Source organism: Ornithorhynchus anatinus, chromosome 9 (genome assembly GCF_004115215.2).
Source record: "Ornithorhynchus anatinus isolate Pmale09 chromosome 9, mOrnAna1.pri.v4, whole genome shotgun sequence".
Lineage (NCBI taxonomy): Eukaryota > Metazoa > Chordata > Mammalia > Monotremata > Ornithorhynchidae > Ornithorhynchus > Ornithorhynchus anatinus.
Window position 1 is genome coordinate 41,328,308 of NC_041736.1, and position 21,787 is coordinate 41,350,094.

General features: G+C 50.5%; 1 protein-coding gene across 3 annotated transcripts in view; it reads left to right on the forward strand.

The window, feature by feature from the left end:
• Window positions 1-18,534, forward strand: part of KIF3C (kinesin family member 3C) — a 30,772-nt gene extending 12,238 nt beyond the window's left edge. The window contains exons 2-8 of one of the 3 annotated variants that reach the window (XM_007666730.3): window positions 8,417-8,518; window positions 8,900-9,022; window positions 9,670-9,788; window positions 10,410-10,526; window positions 14,651-14,759; window positions 15,016-15,182; window positions 16,084-18,534. In XM_007666730.3, coding sequence (XP_007664920.1) covers window positions 8,417-8,518; window positions 8,900-9,022; window positions 9,670-9,788; window positions 10,410-10,526; window positions 14,651-14,759; window positions 15,016-15,182; window positions 16,084-16,177 — 831 coding nt within the window. In that variant the 3' untranslated portion in view covers window positions 16,178-18,534. Of the gene's footprint in view, window positions 1-8,416; window positions 8,519-8,899; window positions 9,023-9,669; window positions 9,789-10,409; window positions 10,527-14,450; window positions 14,526-14,650; window positions 14,760-15,015; window positions 15,189-16,083 lie in introns of those variants that run through there. The other 2 variants (XM_003430586.4, XM_039913075.1) reach the window with 2 other exon arrangements.
• The last annotated feature ends 3,253 nt before the right edge of the window (window positions 18,535-21,787 follow it).

Here is a 21,787-nt window from a genome sequence, read left to right on the forward strand (position 1 = left end):
AGCCTCAGCCACTGTAGGCAGGAGAACAAATTGGATTTCTGTCTGATGTGCCTCAGAGCCTAAAGTAATTGCAAGAGCTCCACCTTCTAAAAATGGACTTATTCTAGAACGGGGAGCAGGGCCGAGGCATTTATAAGTGTCTGCCTTTCCGGCAGATCAGGGTTGTTTGTGGTGGGTGGGGGGAAATGAAGGAAGTTATTCAAACCACTGCTGCAGCGGCCGGGCTTGGGCTCGGGCTCATGCTGCAGCCCGGAGTGTACGAGGGGAAGCCTGGAGGGCCGGCCTGGGAGTCATGTAAAACTGGCTGAAAGAGCAGGAGCAGCAGGAGTGCGAGCCGGCATTCCCCCGTTCTAGCTCAGAGCGGCCCCTGGGCCCTGCCCGGAGCCATGCCGGCTCGCTGCGAGAGCAGGCGGCGCTGTTAGTGGCCACCTGGCTGCCTGGCAGACCTGCAGTTAGGGCCCTGCACCGTGGTCTCGGGAGGGGACTGGCGCCACATCGGGGCCAAGGCTACTCTTTGGCACACACTATGCCGTGAGGGGCAGCCCAACCCCTGTGCCACGGTGGAATTCTGGAAAACTGGGCAGCTGGCAGCTGGGAACTGGAAACAAAAAAGCATCTGCTTTGAAATAATTCATCCCAGAACAGGTGCATTGTCCCTTATTCTTTGACTGCTGCCCCATTCTGGACCATGCCTCCTTCCTTACTCCTAACTCTCTCTGTCTCCACTCTCTCATCTCCTATAGCCCAGAAGCTGATGTCTGCAGGTTTCTGAAGGACCCTCATAGGAGAGTGAGGATCACAGGTTGGGTGATTGCCTGTTACTAGGTAAAAATAGAATCAGGGCTTACATAGGGCAATATCTTGTTGGATCATAGACCTGGTCATTTGGACAGAGGACTAGGAGATGCCCACTCAATTGGTAATTGAGAGGGAGATCCTTTCCCTTTCCTCAAAGCAAAACTTCTTCTCCTCCCTCATCGACACCCATGCCCGTCACCCCCGCCGATTGTTCTGGACCTTTAACTCTCTCCTTAGGCCCCCTGTTCCTCCCCCTCCCCCATCTCTCACCCCTAATGATCTGGCCACCTATTTCCTCACGAAAATCAACACAATCAGGTCTGAGCTCCCCAAAGTCACCCCTCCGCCTCTCCCCTCCCCCCCACCAACCCTCTCCCCTACTTTCCCATCCTTCCCTGCAGTATCCTCAGAGGAGATCTCCTCCCTCCTCGCAAGTGCCACCCCCTCGACCTGCGCCTCGGACCCCATTCCCTCTCACCTTATTAAAACCATCGCCCCTGCCCTCCTCCCTTCCTTAACTTCTATTTTTAACCACTCAATCTCCAATGGCTCCTTCCCCGCTGCCTTCAAACATGCCCACGTCTCTCCCATCCTAAAAAAACCCGCTCTTGACCCCACTTCCCCCTCCAGTTATTGCCCTATCTCCCTACTACCCTTCCTTTCCAAAGTCCTAGAACGAGTCGTCTACAATCGATGCTTAGAATTCCTTAACTCCCATTCTCTCCTAGACCCCCTCCGATCTGGCTTCCATCCCCTCCACTCTACCGAGACTGCTCTCTCTAAGGTCACCCGTGACCTCCTTCTTGCCAAATCCAATGGCTCCTACTCCATTCTAATCCTCCTTGACCTCTCTGCTGCCTTTGACACTGTCGACCATCCCCTCCTCCTCCATACCTTATCTCACCTTGGCTTCACGGACTCCGTCCTCTCCTGGTTCTCCTCTTACCTCTCTGGCCGGTCATTCTCGGTCTCCTTTGCTGGCGCCTCCTCCCCCTCTCATCCTTTAACTGTTGGAGTTCCTCAAGGGTCAGTTCTTGTCCCTCTTCTGTTCTCCATTTACACTCACTCCCTCGGTGAACTCATTCGCTCTCACGGCTTTGACTACCATCTCTACGCAGATGACACGCAGATCTACATCTGCGCCCCTGTCCTCTCCCCCTCCCTTCAGGCTCGCATCTCCTCCTGCCTCCGGGACGTCTCCACCTGGATGTTGGCCCGCCACCTAAAACTCAACATGAGCAAGACTGTGCTCCTCATCTTCCCTCCCAAACCCGGTCCTCTCCCAGACTTCTTTGTCACCGTGGATGGCACGACCATCCTTCCCGTCTCTCAGGCCCGCAATCTCGGTGTCATCCTTGACTCGTCTCTCTCGTTCACCCCACACATCCTATCTGTTACCGAGACCTGCCGGTTTCACCTCTACAATATCGCCAAGATCCGCCCTTTCCTCTCCACCCAAACGGCTACCTTACTGCTACAGGCTCTCGTTATATCCCGGCTAGACTACTGTGTCAGCCTTCTCTCTGACCTCCCTTCTTCCTCTCTTGCCCCGCTCCGGTCTATTCTTCACTCCGCTGCCCGGCTCATCTTCCTGCAGAAACGATCTGGGCATGTCACTCCCCTTCTTAAACAACTCCAGTGGTTGCCTATCAACCTCCGCTCCAAACAAAAACTCCTCACTCTAGGCTTCAAGGCTCTACATCACCTTGCCCCTTCCTACCTCTCCTCCCTTCTCTCTTTCTACCGCCCACCCCGCACGCTCCGCTCCTCTGCCACCCACCTCCTCACCGTCCCTCGGTCTCGCCTACCCCGCCGTCGACCCCTGGGCCATGTCCTCCCGCGGTCCTGGAACGCCCTCCCTCCTCACCTCCGCCAAACTGATTCTCTTCCCCTCTTCAAAACCCTACTTAAAACTCACCTCCTCCAAGAGGCCTTCCCAAACTGAGCTCCTCTTCTCCCTCTACTCCCTCTGCCACCCCCCCTTTACCTCTCCGCAGCTAAACCCTCTTTTTCCCCTTTTCCCTCTGCTCCTCCACCTCTCCCTTCCCATCCCCACAGCACTGTACTCGTCCGCTCAACTGTATATATTTCCATTACCCTATTTATTTTGGTAATGAATTGTACATCACCTTGATTCTATTTAGTTGCCATTGTTTTTACGAAATGTTCTTCCCCTTGACTCTATTTATTGCCATTGTTCTTGTCTGCCCGTCTCCCCCGATTAGACTGTAAGCCCGTCAAACGGCAGGGACTGTATCTCTTGCCAACTTGTTCATCCCAAGCGCTTAGTACAGTGCTCTGCACATAGTAAGTGCTCAATAAATACTATTGAATGAATGAAAGAGTGGGGCAAGGAGGCATTTAGGCTGATGGTCAAAAAAACATAACTTGCTTCCAAAGTTCAATCAGCAATCAGCTTATAAGGTAGGGAGCTTGACACACCCTCCTTGTGATCTGGGCAGTTGTTTCTCTGTCCTGGCCTGGGATGACTTCTCGGGCCACCGCTGGAGTTGACATCTACCTCTGTAGCACCCGGCCAAAGGTTTCCAACATGGGTCTTGAGGGATCCTCACAGTGGAGGACACTGTTGAGTCATCCCCAGCCTGCTCTAGTTTTGAACTAATCATGTTGGAAAACAAAATGAGAGAATATTAGTCTCCCAGACCTATTTCCTGAGCTGGTCTGAACCTGTGTGAGGGCTCAAAGGCTACCGTGAGCACTTGAATACAATCTGCTTACTGCTGTTAGAGTCCTTTTCTCCAGGTTCTCAGAGGTTAACTGGCTTGGAGTGTGATGGTGCAGTAGCTGGGAACGTGCAGTGAATGCCACTTGAGTCTGCCCAGATGATTGATTTTTTTTGTCCGTCTAATGGCATCTTTCTGGGAGAATGACTTGCCTGACTCCCTCCTTTCTGGACTCCTGGCTTTCCAGATCAGCAATTGAAGATCAGCTCGGCCTCACTTCTCCCTCTCCCAGCATTGAGTTTGTCAGTTCTGCTGCATTTAGAGATCAGAGTCATAGTCTTCCTTTCCCAGAGTCCTTCTAAAGGCTCCATGCCGCAGCCGTACTGTGACACTATTCCCAAGACTTGGCCACATACTTACCTATCCCCTGGGTTCTCTACTCTGCCTCTGAGAAAGTTGTGCTGATAGACTAGATAGAGGTTGGCCACGGTCATCTTGGCCGGTGTAATTATTGCAGTGAGTCCATTCTTAGGAGTTAGGAAATCAGGATGGAGGGAGATGAGATGAGGATACCCATGGTATTTTTTGTGGTTGGGGGGTGGTGCCCAGGGTCAAAACAGAGAGACCCTGAACTCTCCTCTCTCCTGCCCTCGCAGGAATCAGGCCTAGGGTACTCCACACAATCCCACTCCTGGGACTCCAACAACCACACCCCCCGACCCAACCTTTTAATCACATTGGCCTCATTTTGAACCAGAAAGGCCTTACAAGGTCCTATCTGCAGGCCCCTCCCATCTGGACTTCCAGTGGCCAGATCACAAAGGGAGCATTGATTCATGAAAACAAGGGACAGATTCTCCAGACAACCCCAGGCCTTCTGATCTTCATCCCTACCCCTCTCACCCAGAGCTGGGGAAATAGTGGGGCACCACACATGTGAGGCCCCTCTCCTTTGGAAATGAGGTCAGCCCAGCTGGGTGACAGGCCAGATGTGGACTTCACACTCTGGAGCTCAGTTCAGGCCACGCTCTGTATTTTTAACCTCTGTATTGGTCCCAAGGGCCTGGGGCCAGGTCGGGTCAGCACAAAGCAGATCCTGGACAACCCCCCCGCCCCGCTCCGGTTCTTTACAGACTCCCATTTCGGGTGGGAGTTGCAGAGGAACCAAGCAAGAAGTGGCTAAAAACTTCATTCTAGGGCTTTGCAAAGTCAGCCTGTGGGCTGCTGTTGCCAGGGATTCATGAGTCAACCTTTCAAGCCCCATGATCCCAGCAGCCCATAGGGCAATCTCGCAAGCTCTCTGGAAGTGAATTTCCAGGCACTTCTGGTTCCAGGATGCTGCACCTGGAGCCAGGCCAGATCAGATTGACACTAACAGGGACCTGCAGTGGATCAGGTGACTAATGATGACCCTCTCAAATACTGGACAGAGGGACACACAAGATGACATATGCTTTTCCCTGGGCATGCAGGACTCAGAGACCCCAGAGCTTGCCTTTTGCTTTGGATTCTTTTCATTTGCTTCTCAGGTTCAGGTGAACCGTGGTGCCGTGTCTGAGCCTCAGACCTGGGAGTCAGAGGACATGGGTTCTAATCCCAGCTCTGCCACTAATCTGCTATGTGACCTTGGGCAAGTCACTTCACTTCTCTGTGCCTCAGTCACCTCTTCTGTAAAATCAGTATTAAGACTGTGAGACCCATTTGGGATGGGGACTGTGTCCAATCTGATTACCTGGCATCCACCCCAGTGTTTCAAACAGTTCTTGGCATATAGTAAGCACTTAACAAATACCACAGTTATTATTATTATTATTGTTCTGCACCAGGAGCTGAGGTAGAGGGAGGCTTGGTGCTGAAAAAAGAAAAACTAGAAATAAAAGCACCCAGATCCGTACTGGTACCAGCAGACTAGTTCCATACTGGTACTGCTGAAAACTGGATTATTCATTGTAAAAACCAGTTGACTGGCCAGCCTAGCACTGGGACATGTCAGATCTATCATGGGCCAGACTGGCTCTGTATTTTACTCAGTTTTCCTAAGAGTATTAACCTAAGGGTATTAACTCACTGATCTTCAAAATGAACAATCCAGGGTGGAAGAGACTGGGAAAGGACTTTTTATTGAAGAAATCGGAAACAAAGAGAAACTGCAAAACCTCCCCAGGGTTGTACTGACTTAGGTGAAGTAAAAATTAGAATCCAGGTCTCCTGCACCTCAGGACAGTTTAATACCCTTCTTCATTTTTCCCAGGAAGAGGAGAAAGTGTGGTTCCACTGGGAGTGGCTAATGAAGGGCACTGGTTTGTGCCTCAGTCTGTTTGTCAGGGGGCAGAAGTGCTGGACAGCCATTTCATGAAAACCAGCTGTTGGCTGGACTCAGCACTAGGCTCTGGGCACTCTTCACTCCAAGCTTGCCTATCTCCTTTGCTCAGGAGAAGCTCTTTGTCAGCCTCTTCTGTGGGATGAGTTTCAGAGGCTCAGCAGATACTGGGATTCTCCTCTGCTTTGGCTGCTTGGGGCAGGAAAACCAGAGGGTCCCATTTCTGTGGTCAAGAAGAGAAGCAAAGTTTGCTCTTTTCCACTGGCTACATCAGAGCTTAACTACTTGAGCCTCTGCTAGGTCTGGGGTCTGACCATGGCCCATGTCACAGAGGACCAGGCACTTGCTATGATATTTCTCTTAGAAGTGCACCGAGGAAAAGTGTATCTTTCTGGCCAGGGTGAACCCAGAAACCCAGGATTGTTCCCTGCCCCTTCCCTTCTCTCCCATCCCTTCACACTCCTCTCCACAGACTTCTTGACACAAGGCATTTTCTGCCAGTGGGGCCAAGCTGCCACCAAACTCCTGCGAGGATATCGTTCCTTACCTTGAAGTTGGTGACTCCATGGGTGGGGAGGTAGGGATTTTTATGTCTGAAGATCCTGGCCCAGTTCTAAAGATCACAGAGGGAAGGGAAGGAATTGTCAGTCGGTTAGAGTAGGGAGCTGGAATTGGGATGCCCCCTCTATCTGATTTGGCCTATATGACTGGGATATCTCTGGCAAACAGGACAACCCAGCTAGACTAGCAGGATAGTTTGCCGCCAGCCTCGTCTGGGTGGGGCACCGTCTGTGGTACCGTAACAGTTTATCTCTTTATGCTCGCCAGTGAAATCCCAGGGCAGTTTGTACAGGCTTTGGTTCAAGTCTGAGGTCTCCTTCGCACCTACCGGGCTTCTATAATGTGGACTGGGGTCTTGAAGACAGATAGGGAGCGGAATAGGACTCAGTTGAGCCCTGGAGATAAACCATATACCTTGAGCACTCAGGACTAAGGATAGCCAAAGAGACAGCCATTGGGAGCAGGGACCTAGGGACATGATGGCATTTACCCTTCTCCTTCCCTTTCCCCACCCTACCCCACCAAGCTGATGGGAGGCAGTTTCTCTTCAGCATAAGAAATTTAATCGAAAGAGAGGAAGTGATTTTCATCCTGCCCAGGACCCTGGTGCTTGCCCCAAGGTGGAAGTTGTCTCACAAGTCCTGAGGAAGGGAGAAACCCTGACCTGCACTGGACTGGTAGAATGGGACAGACGCCAAGGCAGTGCAGTGGAGAGAGCATGGGACGGGGAAAGAGGAGTCTTGGGTTCTAGTCCCACCTCTGTAACTGGCATGCTATGTAATGTTGACCAAGTCACGGGGCCCTCTCTAGAACCTGACTTCCCCATCTTTAATGGGGGATAACAGGCAACATGACCTAGTGGAAGGCATGGAAGCATAGATCTGGGGGAATAGGAGATCTGGGCTCTAGGCCACTGCCCTGCTGTGTGATCTTGGGCAAGTAAATTAGAATAATAATAATGATATTTGTTAAGCACTTACTTTGAGCCATAGCACTGTATTAAACACTTGGATAGTTACAAGATAACCAGGCAGTTGGACACAGTCACTGTCTTCATGGTGCTTATAGTTTCAGTAGGAGAGCAACTATCCACATTTTACAGGTGAGGAAACTGTGACACAGAGAAATTGAGTGACTTGTCCAAGGTTGCACAGCAGGCAAGGGGTGGGGTTGGGATTAGAACCCAGGTCCTCTGACTCCCTGGCCCACGCTAAACCATGCTGCTTCAGTTTAACTTTTCTGTGCCACAGTTTCCTCATTCTGTAAAATGTGGATATTTGCTCTCCCTACTGCTTAATTATGAGTCCCAGATGGGACAGGGACTGTGTCTGATCTGATTTTCTTATACATACCCCAGCATTACTTAGCACTTAGTAAATACTTAATAAATCACGTAATTACTGGGTTCTCTCCACAGAAGCTATGTCCTACTTGGCCAGAACCTGGTATGCCCTGGGCTGCCCCTGTACTCCAGCCAAAGAAAGAGCTGTTCCTGTGTATGTGTGTCAGGCCGGGGGGGGGGGGGGGGGGGGGGGGAGAGAAAGAGAGAGAAGAGAGAGAGATATGATACGGCTATGATTACTTTGCTCCTACTTCTGTAGCCTGTGGATCCCAGTCTTTTCTTCAGGGACTGGTGGAAGCTTACTGTCTATGGAGGGTCTGCCTTGGAAATTGTGAAGATAGTTAACAGAAAATGGGTTGGAAAATTATTGGTGTGTTTTGTTGTGGGAGGCCTGAAGGGCAGAGGGAGTTTTGTTTGTAAAGAGTGGGAATGCGCTTGGTCTCCTAGCCTGTTTCATTTCTAGGACAAATTCTAGTCCTGTTGCTATGAAGTCCCACCCAATGGTCCGCCTGCTTTGAGGAAGAAGACTCGTATGGATTTGAGGAATTTTTCTGTGTGGACAGAAGGGTAAGAGGAAAAACTGGAGAGGACTTGGGGGCACAGACCTCCCCCTCTGTTCACACCAGGGAGAAAACAGAGAAACGGAAAGTCTGAGCTGGGATTTGACACCAGACATTATGGACTCCATCCCTATTACTTTTTGTTCTCCAGGCAATGGAGAGCAAACTGCTCATTGGGGGCCGGAATATAATGGACCACACCAACGAACAGCAGAAGATGCTAGAACTCAAGAGACAGGAGATCGCAGAGCAGGTAGGAGTGCTGCCATAATAGGCAACTGATGTTTTGAATGAATATCCCTTTGAGGTGGTGACTCAAAACATAGGATCCCAGGGGTTGACTGTCCCACTTCCCAACACCACCCCCATCACCCTATCACACGCAGAGAGCCCTAATTTTTCCCTCCGTCACCATTGGCTGGAGGACATTGATCCTTAGCAGTCTTGGGGAAGGGACCATGAGGGCACCCCTCTGCTCAGCCTCTTCCCCTCTTGGTTCAGTATGGCCGGCCTGCCTGCCTCCTTGACCAGGGCAGCGATACCCTGCTGGTCAGTTTCCTGAATAGCCCCATTTCTGTGAGCATTTCTCCAGTGACCCAGCCACTGAGCTGCACCCTGCGTTTTCTGGCCCTAGAAACGGCGGGAGCGGGAGATGCAGCAAGAGATGATGCTCCGGGATGAGGAGACCATGGAGCTGCGGGGCACCTTTTCATCTCTGCAGCAGGAAGTTGAAGTCAAGACAAAGAAGCTTAAGAAAGTGAGATGCCTGGGGTCAGATGGGGAGGTGGGGAATCCGGCCTGGATCCACTCAGTGCAATCAGTTAGAGTTGGCCCACCGTCTGCCCTTCTGGGATGTGTTATTTCTCATCTCCCACTCCTCACCTGCACTCCAAGGGCGTGTGGATGAGGGGGTGTGTGGGGGGAAATAAGTGATCTGCCCATGAACACTCTGATGCTCTTTCACACACCCATCCCCACCACAATCTTGGATCATAGCTCCTGCAGTGGCAGTCCCTAGCAGGAAATTTGGTGATTAACGTGTCTGGGAATTGGAGGAGGGAAACCTTGGAGGGAAAGAAGGTGTCTGAGGAAATTCAGACACATCCAAAGCTGTGCTCAGAGCCAGTGAAAATGCTTAAAGGGCCACTGGGATGGGGCTTCAGCAGTGAGACAAAACCCAAGGTATGGACTAGATCAGTGTCTGTTGGGAGAGCTCTAGTTGCTGGAGGAGCCAGCTGGAGTCCCCGGCATCACGCTCATTTGACGATGCCAGGGGAGGTCTGGCTCAGGGCTCCGGTTGTTTCCCCAGGCAGAGCAGGGCAGACCCTGAGTGAGTGAGTAGCTTCCCCTACATTGTGTCTTCCGAGTCGGGCCGGGCAGGTCTGAGCCCAAGCTTTGTTCCAGCTCTATGCGAAGCTACAGGCCGTGAAGGCTGAGATCCAGGATCAGCACGACGAGTACATCCGTGTGCGACAGGATCTGGAAGAGGCGCAGAACGAGCAGACAAGAGAACTCAAACTCAAGTAGGGATTACCTTTTTCTCCTCAGCCTTTCGCTTCCTCCTGTGGAGTCACAACCCCCTAGCCCCTTCCCCTGGATTCATTCCCTACCTAATTTGGTGGTCCTACCTAAGGTCTTTCCGGCACATTCCTATACTCAGTTTCTCTTCAGGCTCCCTCCCTCTCAGTCCTGAAGTGCCCCTCCATGGAAGAGCCGAAGGATAGATGTGTTCTTGGGGAGCGGTGACCAGAATATTGGGGATTCCTTCCTCCTCTGCCTCCTCTCCTTTATGCCATCTTTTCTGAACTTTTCAAGTACTTAGTGCTGTCCAGAACAAATTCCCCAAACCCTGGTCTCAGTCTGTTGGGTTAGAATGAGGGGACAGCAGAGTGCCCTGAAATGTGGAGGTCTTGAGATGTTCATCCCTCTCATTTCTGGCTGTAACCCTGCTTCTCTACCTCTCGGCTGTGCTCCGCCCTCTCCCTGTCTCTCTGATGCTACTGGGCTTATATTTCTATTTATACACAAACTCTCTCTCTCTCTCCCTCTCCCTCCCTCTCCCTCTCCCTCTCCCTCTCCCTCTCCCTCTCCCTCTCCCTCTCCATCCATCTCCTTTCCTCATACTTTTCTACTCTCCTTTCCAGGTACCTGATCATTGAAAATTTCATACCTCCCGAGGAGAAAAACAAGATCATGAACCGCCTCTACCTGGACTGTGAGGAGGAACAGTGGAAGTTCCAGCCACTGGTACCAGCGGGAGTGTGAGTTGGCAGGTTGTCCCAGTTGGTGGGGACCCTGCAAATGCAGCCATGAGGCAGGGCGGGGAAGGATTCTTTTTTTTTTTCGGCCATAGCCTAAAATTAAGGGTCTGAAAGGGGAGTGAGAAAAATATGGAAGTAGTGGGTAGAGGGAAGGGCTGTTTAACAGGACACTGATTTGTGTCCTATTAAATGTGATTAAGTAAATACGATCGGTTGATGGGGGAGCCTCCCTCAGTGGGGAGAGAAGCATCACAGAGAGAAACCCCGAGAGAATCAAATGGTTGGGGAGGTAGGTGACCTAGGAAGAAGGCCCAGGTCGTGTTCTGTATGGCTGGGGGTGGAGAGTGGGGAGAGTGAGAGCTGCTAAACCTGCAAGATGGACTCAGCTCAAAGTGACTCAGCAGTCTGACTACCTCGCCACCACCGACCACTGTGCCGTCAGGCCTTTTGTTGGCTGGGGTGGTACTCCCTCCGATGGTGGCTGCCTGGCAAAGCTTCTGGGCTGGGCAGGATACTTCACCCAACGCACGCGATTGAAACCATTCCACTAATCCAAAGACCTGATCAGAACCAGGCCTTGGTAGCCCGGGCCAGTGGTTGGACTATATTTCTGAGCTCTCTCTGTATCTCTTCTAGGGTGGCCACTGTTGGCACTAAAAAATTCCGGACAATCCTTGTTGCTACCCCTGTCTCTACCCAAGCAGCAGACAGAAGTTCCATATGTGCATGAATTAAGGGCATGAGAAGACACACACAAAAAGATTCTTTGTAGAAGAATTGCTGAGCATGCCACCAGGCTCCTAACCCCCTCCATTGCTCCAAACCTTCTGCATTTCCCTCCTGAGGTGCTGCAGCTAGAGGAGCTAATGTGGTAGGATGTTGGGTGTTTAAAAAAATAAAGATATCCAGCATAAAGGCATCCAGTGACATCTTAGTATTGGACAGATCAGCTGAAAACTAGACTGTCTGGAATAAAACCGGACAAGTGGCCACTCTAAACTCTTCCCTCAGTGAGATCCCTCTTCCTCAGAAGGAAAACCTAGAGCTAGCTTCTCCCAACCAACCCTAAACCCACACCTATGTATACATGCCTGCCATTCTAATTTTATAGTTTTCAGCAATATAAAGTTGTTCATACAGGATGGATTTGGGGACATTGATGTTTTGTATTTGTGTGTGATTTTTATTCAACACAAAATGCCACACAAAAATCCCCACCTAATTGTAAAGAAAAATCAGTCTTTATTTTCCTGACAATTCACAAACATGAGCCAAACATACTTGGAGTCAAACATACTCCTTCCCCGCTCCCAAAGCACCCCCCATCCCAAATCTTCCCCCTCCACAACCAGGATGAGAGAAGAGTCTAAATCAAGGAGTTGGACTATACAATTAAGAGAAGATGATGAAAAAAAGCAACAGGGAGTAGCAACAGGGAGGGCTCGGGAATGAGCCGGGCCCTGAGGACACAGAATCCTTGTTAGTAGAAGAGGTTCTGGGGAGGAGTGATAAATGGGGTCCATCTAGGGGAAGCAGTGACAGACTCAGTATTCACATAGAGCCCTGACTGGCCCAGGGTTCCCTCTGACTGGGCAGGGGCACGAAAAGGAAAGGTAGGTTCAGTGAGCTGCCCCTCCCTTCAGCTTTCCCCTTTTGCCATCTCCTGGGCTACAAAGTCGGAGCAAATTTGGAAGGGCTGTAATGTGTGGGCTTTGTGCTGACACTCGAGCGGACAGGGCCACTTTCCCAACTGGTCAAATAGGGCAGCTGGCCTGGATTCACTCCCCTCAGGAGCTCCCCTGTGGCTGTTCCGATAGGGCCATCCTTTCCCACTTATACCTCTGTCACAGCTGCTATGGGGCTAAAAATAATCCAGATAGGGGAAGGGCATGTGTGCATCTGTATGTGTATGCGTATGTGTCTGTGTGGGGGTGTATATGTAAATAGGGCCATTTACCCATTCTCAGGGGGCCTTCCACCACTTCAGGCCCACAAGATTTCTAAATTGCTGGGTGTCCATGGTGTGTGTTTCTGTGGGTTACAAGTCCTGAAGGAATCGCTTCTGCAAGGGCTCGTATCCCCTCATCCCCACTCACAGAAGTGAGGCTGAGCCCCTCTTCTGACCTGGAAGGAGGTCTGGTCAGGGTGGGCTGGTCAGGGTGGGCCTTAGATCTCTAGGGCTAAAACACACAGTTTGAGTTTGGGCAAGATTCCACTCTCTCAGCCTGTTCGCTGAGAAAATGCCCAAAAGGAGTGGACTGAGGCAGAGGAGGAAGGCCGTTACAGATAGAGTTGCTCCATAACCTGAACATAAAGGATCATTCCTTATTTAATTGTCTTGCCCTTTTTCCCCTGAAAGGAAGAGAGGGAGGTGCATACTTGAGGGACACAACAAAGGATGACAAAGAGGCTGGATTGGAGCCAGTGGTCAGTGCTCTTCTAAGTGAAATATGGCCTCCTCCATTCTGAAGGGTCTGTGTCCTCCATGCAAAGACTCCCTCACTACCTCAGACCCAGAAGAGCTGGGGCTTCTTTTGCTACTGCATCGTGCTGTCCCCTCACATAATAATAATGTTGGCATTTGTTAAGTGCTTACTATGTGCAAAGCACTGTTCTAAGCGCTGGGGGCGGATACGTCATCAGGTTGTCCCATGTGGGGCTCTCAGTTTTAATCCCTATTTTCCAGATGAAGTAACTGAGGCCCAGAGAAGTCAAGTTTCCCACCCAAAGTCACACAGCTGACAAGCAGCGGAGCGGGGATTAGAACCCATGACCTCTGACTCCCAAGCCCGGGCTCTTTCCACTGAGCCACGCTATCTGATCACCTGCCTCCTCTCACCCAGTGGGCTGATATCAGAACTCAAATAAAAATCACTCCCTACATTGCCAGCAGCCTCAGAACCGGAGCTGAGTTGTATTGCCCCCAGGCATGTTCATTTGCACCGTCCTGAATTGACTCACATGGCTATTTTCTGCATCTCTTGAGCTCATTCGGGGGCCTTGCTTAGCTCTGTCCTTCAAGGGCTAAGCATGCTCCCCATTCCTTCCCCTCATTCTCTTAATGCACTGAGAAACTCCCTTGAGAACGCTGTACAGATAGGGCCAGACCCCAGGGACCCCTCTAGCTCAAAAAAGACCCTTTATTAGTCTCTTTGCCTAGTTATGGGGAGGCTTGGTATTTCTTCCTACTCAGTCATTGGCAACTCATTTTGCAAGTAGATTTCCAGGAGTTCCCACATCATGTACCTCCAGTTTATATAGCTCACTTTTTGGGGCAAGCTCAAATGGACAGTATGGCCCTCTGTGTCCCTTCCTTCCTATTTGAGGCCTTCTTTGAGCTGGCAGGGAGGCGGCAAATGTGGGACTTCCATGGGGAAAAAGGGTCAGCCATTGCTTTATCGGAATCCACACATTCACTGTCGCATATGTAGCCGTTGCCTATTTTTGGATTAGTTAAGCACCAGGTTCTGCTCCCTTTTGTTACATGTTATAATAATTGTGATATTTGGTAAATGCTTACTATGTGCCAAGCACTGGACGAAGCGCTGTTGTGTGGATACAAGATAATCGGACACAGTCCCTTATCCCACGTGGGCCTCACGCTTTAAGTAGGAGGGAGGACCAGTGTTAAGTCCCCATTTTACAGATGAGGAAAGTGAGGGTCAGATAAGTTAAAATGAATCATCCAGGGTCGCGCGTCAGGCAAGCGGCAGAGGTGTTGGGATTAGAACACAGATCCGATGACGCCTAGACCCATGTTCTTTCCATTAGCCTCGAGTGTTCACAGGGAAGAGATCAACGGGAGGTTTGGCACTACGCTGTCTGTGAATTTCAGGTTATCCCCAGCAAGCTTTGTAATGGGTATTTGGGGCGTTGACTAACCCTATGAGGACTGCTCAAATTTGCCCTATGCTGGTTACATAGACAGGCTACAAGAGGAGACAGTTGCTGATTGTGGGGAGCCTGAGCCCTATTGGCCATTTTCCTGTCCAATCCCAGGTATTATTACTCCTCCTCCTCCTCCCCCTCCTGCTAGCTTCCTCTGCTGGATGTCGCCGTGATTTTCCACCCCTGTCTTTCTTTGTGCAGAGAGACCCTGCCCTGACCCTATGTCTCCCCTACAGCAATAACAGCCAAATGAAGAAGAGGCCAACTTCTGCAGTGGGCTACAAGAGACCCATCAGCCAGTATGCCCGGGTCGCCATGGCAATGGGGTCTCACCCCAGATATCGGGTGAGTGAGGAGTAGTAGCTCCCTGGAGCAACAGAGAAAGGGGAAGAGAGGGATGGGACAGGAAAATTAAAAGAGGCTGCAGTGGAGAAGGGGAAATAACCCCAAACCCAGAAGATAATGTCCAGGAACTGTCTCTCTTGCCTCTGAGTTCCCGATAAATTCATCATTATCATCAATCAGTGCCTATTGAGCCCCAGAAGACTGCATGGATGCAGTCCTCTGGACTCAGGCCCTGGCTTTTCTTTTCATGGGGCAGGCGGAGAACATTCTATTCCTGGAGCTAGATGTGTCCCCACCGGCTGTCTTCAAGGTGGAGTTCTCCCGTGACCAGGACCAAGATCCCCGCCTACTGCACTTGGAGAGGCTCATGCAACTCGACAGCTTCCTCGAAAGGCCTACATCCTCCAGAGTCCGAAAGTCCAGGTCCTGGTCAGTGTGGTAGGGTGCTGAAGGGACTGAGTTGGTCTTTGGAGTTGGGAGACACCCCCCAGCCGGCTATGAGGACCTCTGGGTTGGCCCAATAGGCTGGGCTGGGGGGAGGATCGATCGATCATATTATTGAATGCTTACTGTGTGCAGAGCGCCGTACTAATAGCTGGCAAATACGTTCCCTGCCTACAGTGAGCTCACAGTCTAGAGGGGGAGACGCACGTTAATGTAAATAAATTTAAATGTAATGTAAATAAAGAACGAGATGTTCTTCCCCTTGACGCTGTTTAGTGCCATTGTTCTTGTCTGTCCGTCTCCCCTGATTAGACTGTAAGCCCGTCAAACGGCAGGGACTGTCTCTATCTGTTGCCGACTTGTTCATCCCAAGCGCTTAGTACAGTGCTCTGCACATAGTAAGCGCTCAATAAATACTATTGAATGAATGAATGAATGAATAAATGATGGGTATGGACGTAAGAGCCGTGGGGCCGAGGAAGAGGTGAATAAAGGGCGCAAATCCAAGTGTTAGGGTGATGCCGAGGGGAGTGGGGGAAGAGGAAATGAGGATTTAGTCAGGGAAGGCCTCTTGGGGGAGATGTGCCTTCGATAAGACTTTGAAGGTGGGAAGAGTCACTGTCTATCGGATATCAAGAGGGAGGGCATTCCAGGCCAGAGGCAGGATGGGGGTGAGAGATCAACAGAGAGATAGAGGAGTCGGAGGTACAGAGAGTAGGTTGGCATTAGAGGAGTGAAGTGTGAGGGCTGGGTTGTAGCGAGGAGAGCAGCGAGTTAAGGTAGGACTTTGAAGAGTTATGGAACAGGAGGATGAATGATGGGAAATTTCTCTGACCTGTTTCCTGTGTTCCTCTTTCCTCCCATCCATTTCCCCCAACAGGTGCCAGAGTCCTCGACTGCTGCCATCTTCTTCCTCGCATGTCGCTCTGGCCTCCGGCTCCCTGAGGCCCTCGACGACAATGTCCCACGAGTGACACCTCCAAGGATGATGCTGCCCATCCATACACAGACTCCTGGCTGAGGGGCAGCCTGCTCCAGGCCATCTCATCTGCCGCTTTGTTTGCGTGCCTCTACGTGTGTGCGTGTGCGTGTGGGTGTATGTGTGTGCGCGTGCTCACACGCGTGTAAGGGAGGAGTCCGGGAAGAGACCTAACTGCTCCTCTACCCCCATTCTTCAGCCTTTCCTTTATTTATTTACCATTATTTATTTGTGGAGCTCAACTGGTGATAGGGAAAAATGGGAGAAGACTTCTGGCAGCAGTCACTGGACAGGCTCCTTCCCCTCTTGCCAGGATCCTTAGGTGGACCTTAGGCCCGTGCCCCTGCCAGCTCCACTGGGAACGGGGCCGGTGGCCGAGAAGCTAGTTCTACCTCTACCCAGCCCATCCCAAGACCTCAGTCTCCTCGACTCCCTTGGTGTCTGTAGCCTTCCAGGTGTTTTCCTGTTGACAGAAGGTAGTACAGTATCCTAAGAGGAGAAGGAAAGAGGTGTGAGGGCATCCTGGGAGAGGTACCTCCCCGTGGTGTGGAATTGGGAGGAGGAACTTGCACCCTGAGAGCCCAGGCTTCACTCTTTACTTGGGACTGTGTCGAGGATTCTGATGGCCTCATTCAGCCTGTCTACACCCTTCCATCTGGACTTCAACCCTGCCCCTCTCCCTTCCTCCCTAATTCTTGGGCCAGATCCCAGGGCCAGGGCCGGGGAAGTCAGTTGCTGCTTCCTTGGTACCTTCTGAAGACATCCCGCCCAGGCTTCTGGTGAGGCCCCTTTACTCCCCCCATTCCTGGTAGGAAGGGCAATCTCGGAAACCGAGGCGGTACATGCTTTCCTTGACCAAGGAACTGCACTTTGCTACTGCAGCCAGTCTCCTACCCCCACTGCCTTCTGCTTGGAGGTCTGAGGTTGACTCTGTCTGCACCTCCCTATCCCCCAGCAGCTTCACCGTCTGTGTCCCACTAATGTGTCTCTCCCTTCTCTCCACCTCCACAGTCCTGCTCGCATTGCCTACAACCACTGGGCCCCTGTCTTCCCGAAATCCAACACACGCTTTGCACCTGAGAGAAAGAGCTCGGGGCTTCTCCTGCATCAATCCCCAGGCTCGTAGCTTCCAGTCTCATAGTTGCCACTCTCTTTCCTCTTTCTCCTTCCCTTGAAGCCTTTCAGTTTCCTTCAATGTCACCAACCTGCAAGGGGTCACACATCTAGAGAACATCGCTTGTCCCTCTATAGCAACAGAGGATTAGGGAAATGGGGGGCACTGAGGGGCACTGCTGAATTGTTCTCCATTCTCCATAGGGAATTGCACACCAGAAGGAGGTCTCCAGACTTGCTTGCCGCACAATTTCCGCTCTCTCTTCAGGATGTCCTCACTCCAGTGTTCCCTAGGAGACTGTGGTCCGGCCCCAGGTACCTGGGCAACCCATCCTAACCTGCTTTCAGGCACAGCCATTGTTCAGGAGAAATTGTTCCTTCTGTCCCCAACTCTTGGAGCCTCAGCGAGTTGACCGGAGCGGCCTGGTTGGGTTTGGGATAAGAGTTGCAGAGAAAATTTCCAGTTATCAAGAGGCTGCTTGTTTGCCGAGTCCCAAGTAACTAAGTTAAGCCACTTCTCCTGCCAACCTTTCAGCACCTGGAAAATATCAGATCGGCTGTCACCTCCATGTCACCCCCACCCCTCTGATCCAAGCTGGGGCTGGGACTCACTTTCCCTGATCTCCTCCTTTCCAATCCCCCTTATTTAGTGACCTGGGACCTCCCAGTCTGATAGCACAACCCCCACCCCCCACCCCCAGTCCGAGGTCCAGGCCTGTGGTGTGAGAGGAGGGCTGTCAGTTGGGCGGCCTGGGTGTTGCCCTTGTTTTTTGTGATGTGTGTATGCGTGCGTGCCTTGCTGAGGGCGCTCTTCACACTCGGTATGGGTTTCATGTGCTGGGGACAGGGCCGTGGGGCAGCACAGTCCCAGTTTCCCTCTTTCTCTCTTTTTTTCCCCCCACTTGATGGATCAGACGTTGGATTGACAAAATGAGGGCCTTAATTAGGACCAAATTTATGTGCCTGTTGCTATGGTAACTTATTCAGACCTCCAGAGTTTACCGAATGGTGGCCCATCCTTGTCACTCTATACATGCGAATATACAGAACCTATTATAAATATATATATATATATATGAACTAGTATCCACACCGAGGGCCCAAGTGCCCTCCTGGCTCGGGTTGGTGGCCTCTCTGTTGAGCTGTGAGGCATCTGCGACTTGGTGCTCTCAGCAACCCACAGGCCCCAGCCCCACCCAAACCAACAAAATCAACAATAAAGGAATGAGCATCACTGCATAGGCTCCTACCTTCTTTCCCTTTTGTTTTTTCCTCACTCTATCTCTCTTTTCCTCTCCTTTCTGCCTTCTCGCCTTTCGTTTTTGCCATCAGGGGAAGTCAGACTCCCGTCCAAACAGCATCACGGAGAAGCGTTAGCCAGTCAGTCACATGGACCAGCCTTTCTTATGCAATCCGATTTCAATCCAATGAAGCAGTTTCTGGGCTTTCTCCAACTTGCAATCAGTCCATCAGTGGTATTTAGAGAAGCAGCATGGCTCAGTGGAAAGAGCCCAGGCTTGGGAGTCAGAGGTCATGGGTTTGAATCCCGGCTCTGCCACTTGTCAGCTGTGTGACTGTAGGCAAGTCACTTCACTTCTCTGTGCCTCAGTTACCTCATCTGTAAAATGGGGATTAACTGTGAGCCTCACATGGGACATCCTGATTACCCTGTATCTACCCCAGCGCTTAGAACAGTGCTCTGCATATAGTAAGCACTTAACAAATACCAACATTATTATTATTATTATTTATTGAGCACTTCCTGGGTGCACAGCACTGTATCAAGCACTTGGGAGAGTACAATACAACAGAGTTGGTGGACATGTTCCCGGCCCATAGGGAGTAGGGAGAAGCAGCATGGCCTAGTGAATAGAGCACGGGCCTGGGAGTCAGAAGGACCGGGGTTCTAATCCCGGCTCTGCCCTTTGTCTGCTGTGTGACCTTGGGTAAGTCACTTAACTTCACTGGGCTTCAGCTACCCCATCTGTAAAATAGGGATTAAGACTGTGAGCCCCATTTGGGACACGGACTGTGTCCAACCTGATTAGCTTGTACCTACCCCAGCGCATAGAACAGTGACTGGCACATAATAAGCACTTAACAAATACCTTTTTTTTTTAAAAAAGAGCTTACAGTCTAGAGAGAAGCTTATGCTATTATGTCACTTAGTGAGAGCTGTTGAAGTTATAGCCACAGCTTCTGTTTGCCATGGAGAGTAGCCCCAGGCAGGGTGTTCTACAGCAAGGCCACTGTTTGGGCAACAGAAGGATCTTCCTGGGGTTACTGAGTCCTCCTCATCCCAGGACTAATGATCAGGAAGGTGGCCTGGAGAACCACAGCCAGAGATGGGTGCTTTGAAATTACACTGTAGGAGGTGCTGACAGTGTCACTCGCCTAAGCTTCTGGTTGTCCTGATCCAGTCACCTGCATTCTCCAAGGACCTTACTCTTCAGCGATAATTACTGCTCGGTAAGAGCGAGGCCTTTCCTGTCCTTCATCTGTTACCTCTGCCTGAGCTGCCTGAGCGCCAAAGAGCAAGGACCAGATTGTGGCCCCGCTAAACCAGGTGCCTTTGGGGAGTGAAGGAATAAGACACTGTTCTTGCCCTCAAGTCTTAATGGAGGAAAAAGAATACATTAAGTCACCCAAGCATAAAGGTTAAAAATACACAATTGGCAGACATCTGTAAACATATTTTACAGACAAGTACTTAAGCGTAATGGGCTCCTGGCGTGAATGGAGCTAGCTGGTCTGGCTTTATGAAAGAAACAGGTGTTTTGAGAGGGAAGGAACATGATTTAGGCAAGAGGAAGAGAGAGGGCATTTGAGGTTGTGGAGGAACGTAATGCCGTATTCAGAGGATAGCAAGTGGATTGGCTCTTTGGAGCATGACATCCTGAGTTAGCTGAGTTTTGGCAGTGTGATTTGGAAAGGGGATGCTGGCATTGGCAGCCACTAAAACCTCTGGGCCAACAACATCCCCTTCCCCTCACATATGTTCCCCTCTCTGAGGAGTTGGGGAGCCTCAGCTCTGTCCTTAAGGATGTGGTTTTGCTATACCTTTGGCAGAGCTGGGCTCTTTTACCTCAAAGAACACTTTTACAGGGTGAGGCAGAAGGGAACTGCAGCACCTCTGGACTGCTCCTAACCTTACCTTTCCACCCCCTACTGATGTCATGCAGACTGTCACCAGGCTCCAAAAGCTAGAAAGTCCCCGCTGTGACCATGGCTTTTTCCTCTATGTAATCCCAAGTAGTCATTTATGTCAACAGGAAAAGTCAAGGTACCTTGCACAACATGCCTACCGGGGACCTCAGGGCCATCTTAAGGCACTGGTGAACCTTGGGTAGTGTACTAGACTCTAGAGGTTCCCCTCCTTCCAGGGTACTTCTTTCAAACTGGCCAGCATGAAGGAGGGCTCAAAGCAGAGAAAAAGGAGGAGAGTAAGAAGAGGAGGAGAAAGTGGTGGGAGATCTATTATCAGACGCCCATAATGGTACTCTTTCGATGGTGGAACCCACTTTCCTTATTTTTCTAGGTAAGAATGGTTTTCTGGGTAGATGCTGTTGCCCACCCCATCTTGTGTTTCAGTATTTTCTTCCCATAAAGGTCTCCTGGAGTCTTCCTGGTCCTTACTTCTTCCAGTGGGGGCCCTTCTAGCCAGTACCAGTTCACTCAGTGAGACTTCCTTTTCCTTCCACTATAATCTTGTCTTAATCCTCCTTTTTCTGAGGCTTCCTCCATCTGGACAAGGCCAACTTCAATTTCATTCCCCAACGAGGTTCATTCAGTTTCAGACATTAGGTTTCAGGCACTACTGTAACTTTAGAGACAGGTATTTTAGGAAAAGGCTCAAACCTTGAGAGGTTTAGTCAGTACACCAAAATGTCCACCTTCCCTTCTGCTCCTCCAGCTTCTGGCAAGACTTCCTGTTAGACTGTTAATTTACAAAGACACCCCTATCTTTGAAGGACCTTATATTTTAGAAGACACCATCAGTGACAAAACACAAAAACAGAAGTATTTCTTTAGAACGCATTCAGACTACATCAATTTTCCTCCACGCCAAAATAGGATTTTGCTATTTTTGGTTTACATCCATTATGATAGCCTAGGGAGAAGGAAATGAGCAGATGTAGAGAGGAGGTTGGAAAGAACAATAAATAGAGGTTGGCAACTAAGGATATAGTTGGGGAAGAGAAAAGATAATAGATAATAATAGATAATAAGGAAAATAGAAGATAATGGATAAAGATTGACTGACTGAGTGGAGGGCAGCAAACGGCGGAGAATGAATGAAGGGAAAACCTGAGAGGGAGAGAGGGAAGGGGAGTTGGGGAGAAAGGCTGGAGATAGGCCTAGGATTTTAAATAGTTCTAAAGAACCAATTTAAAATAATATCTGTAGGACTGCCGATTTTCCACCATTTCAGAATTGTAGTGGGGAAATAAAATGGAATATGTAGTTCCAAAACACTTGCGTATGTTCACTA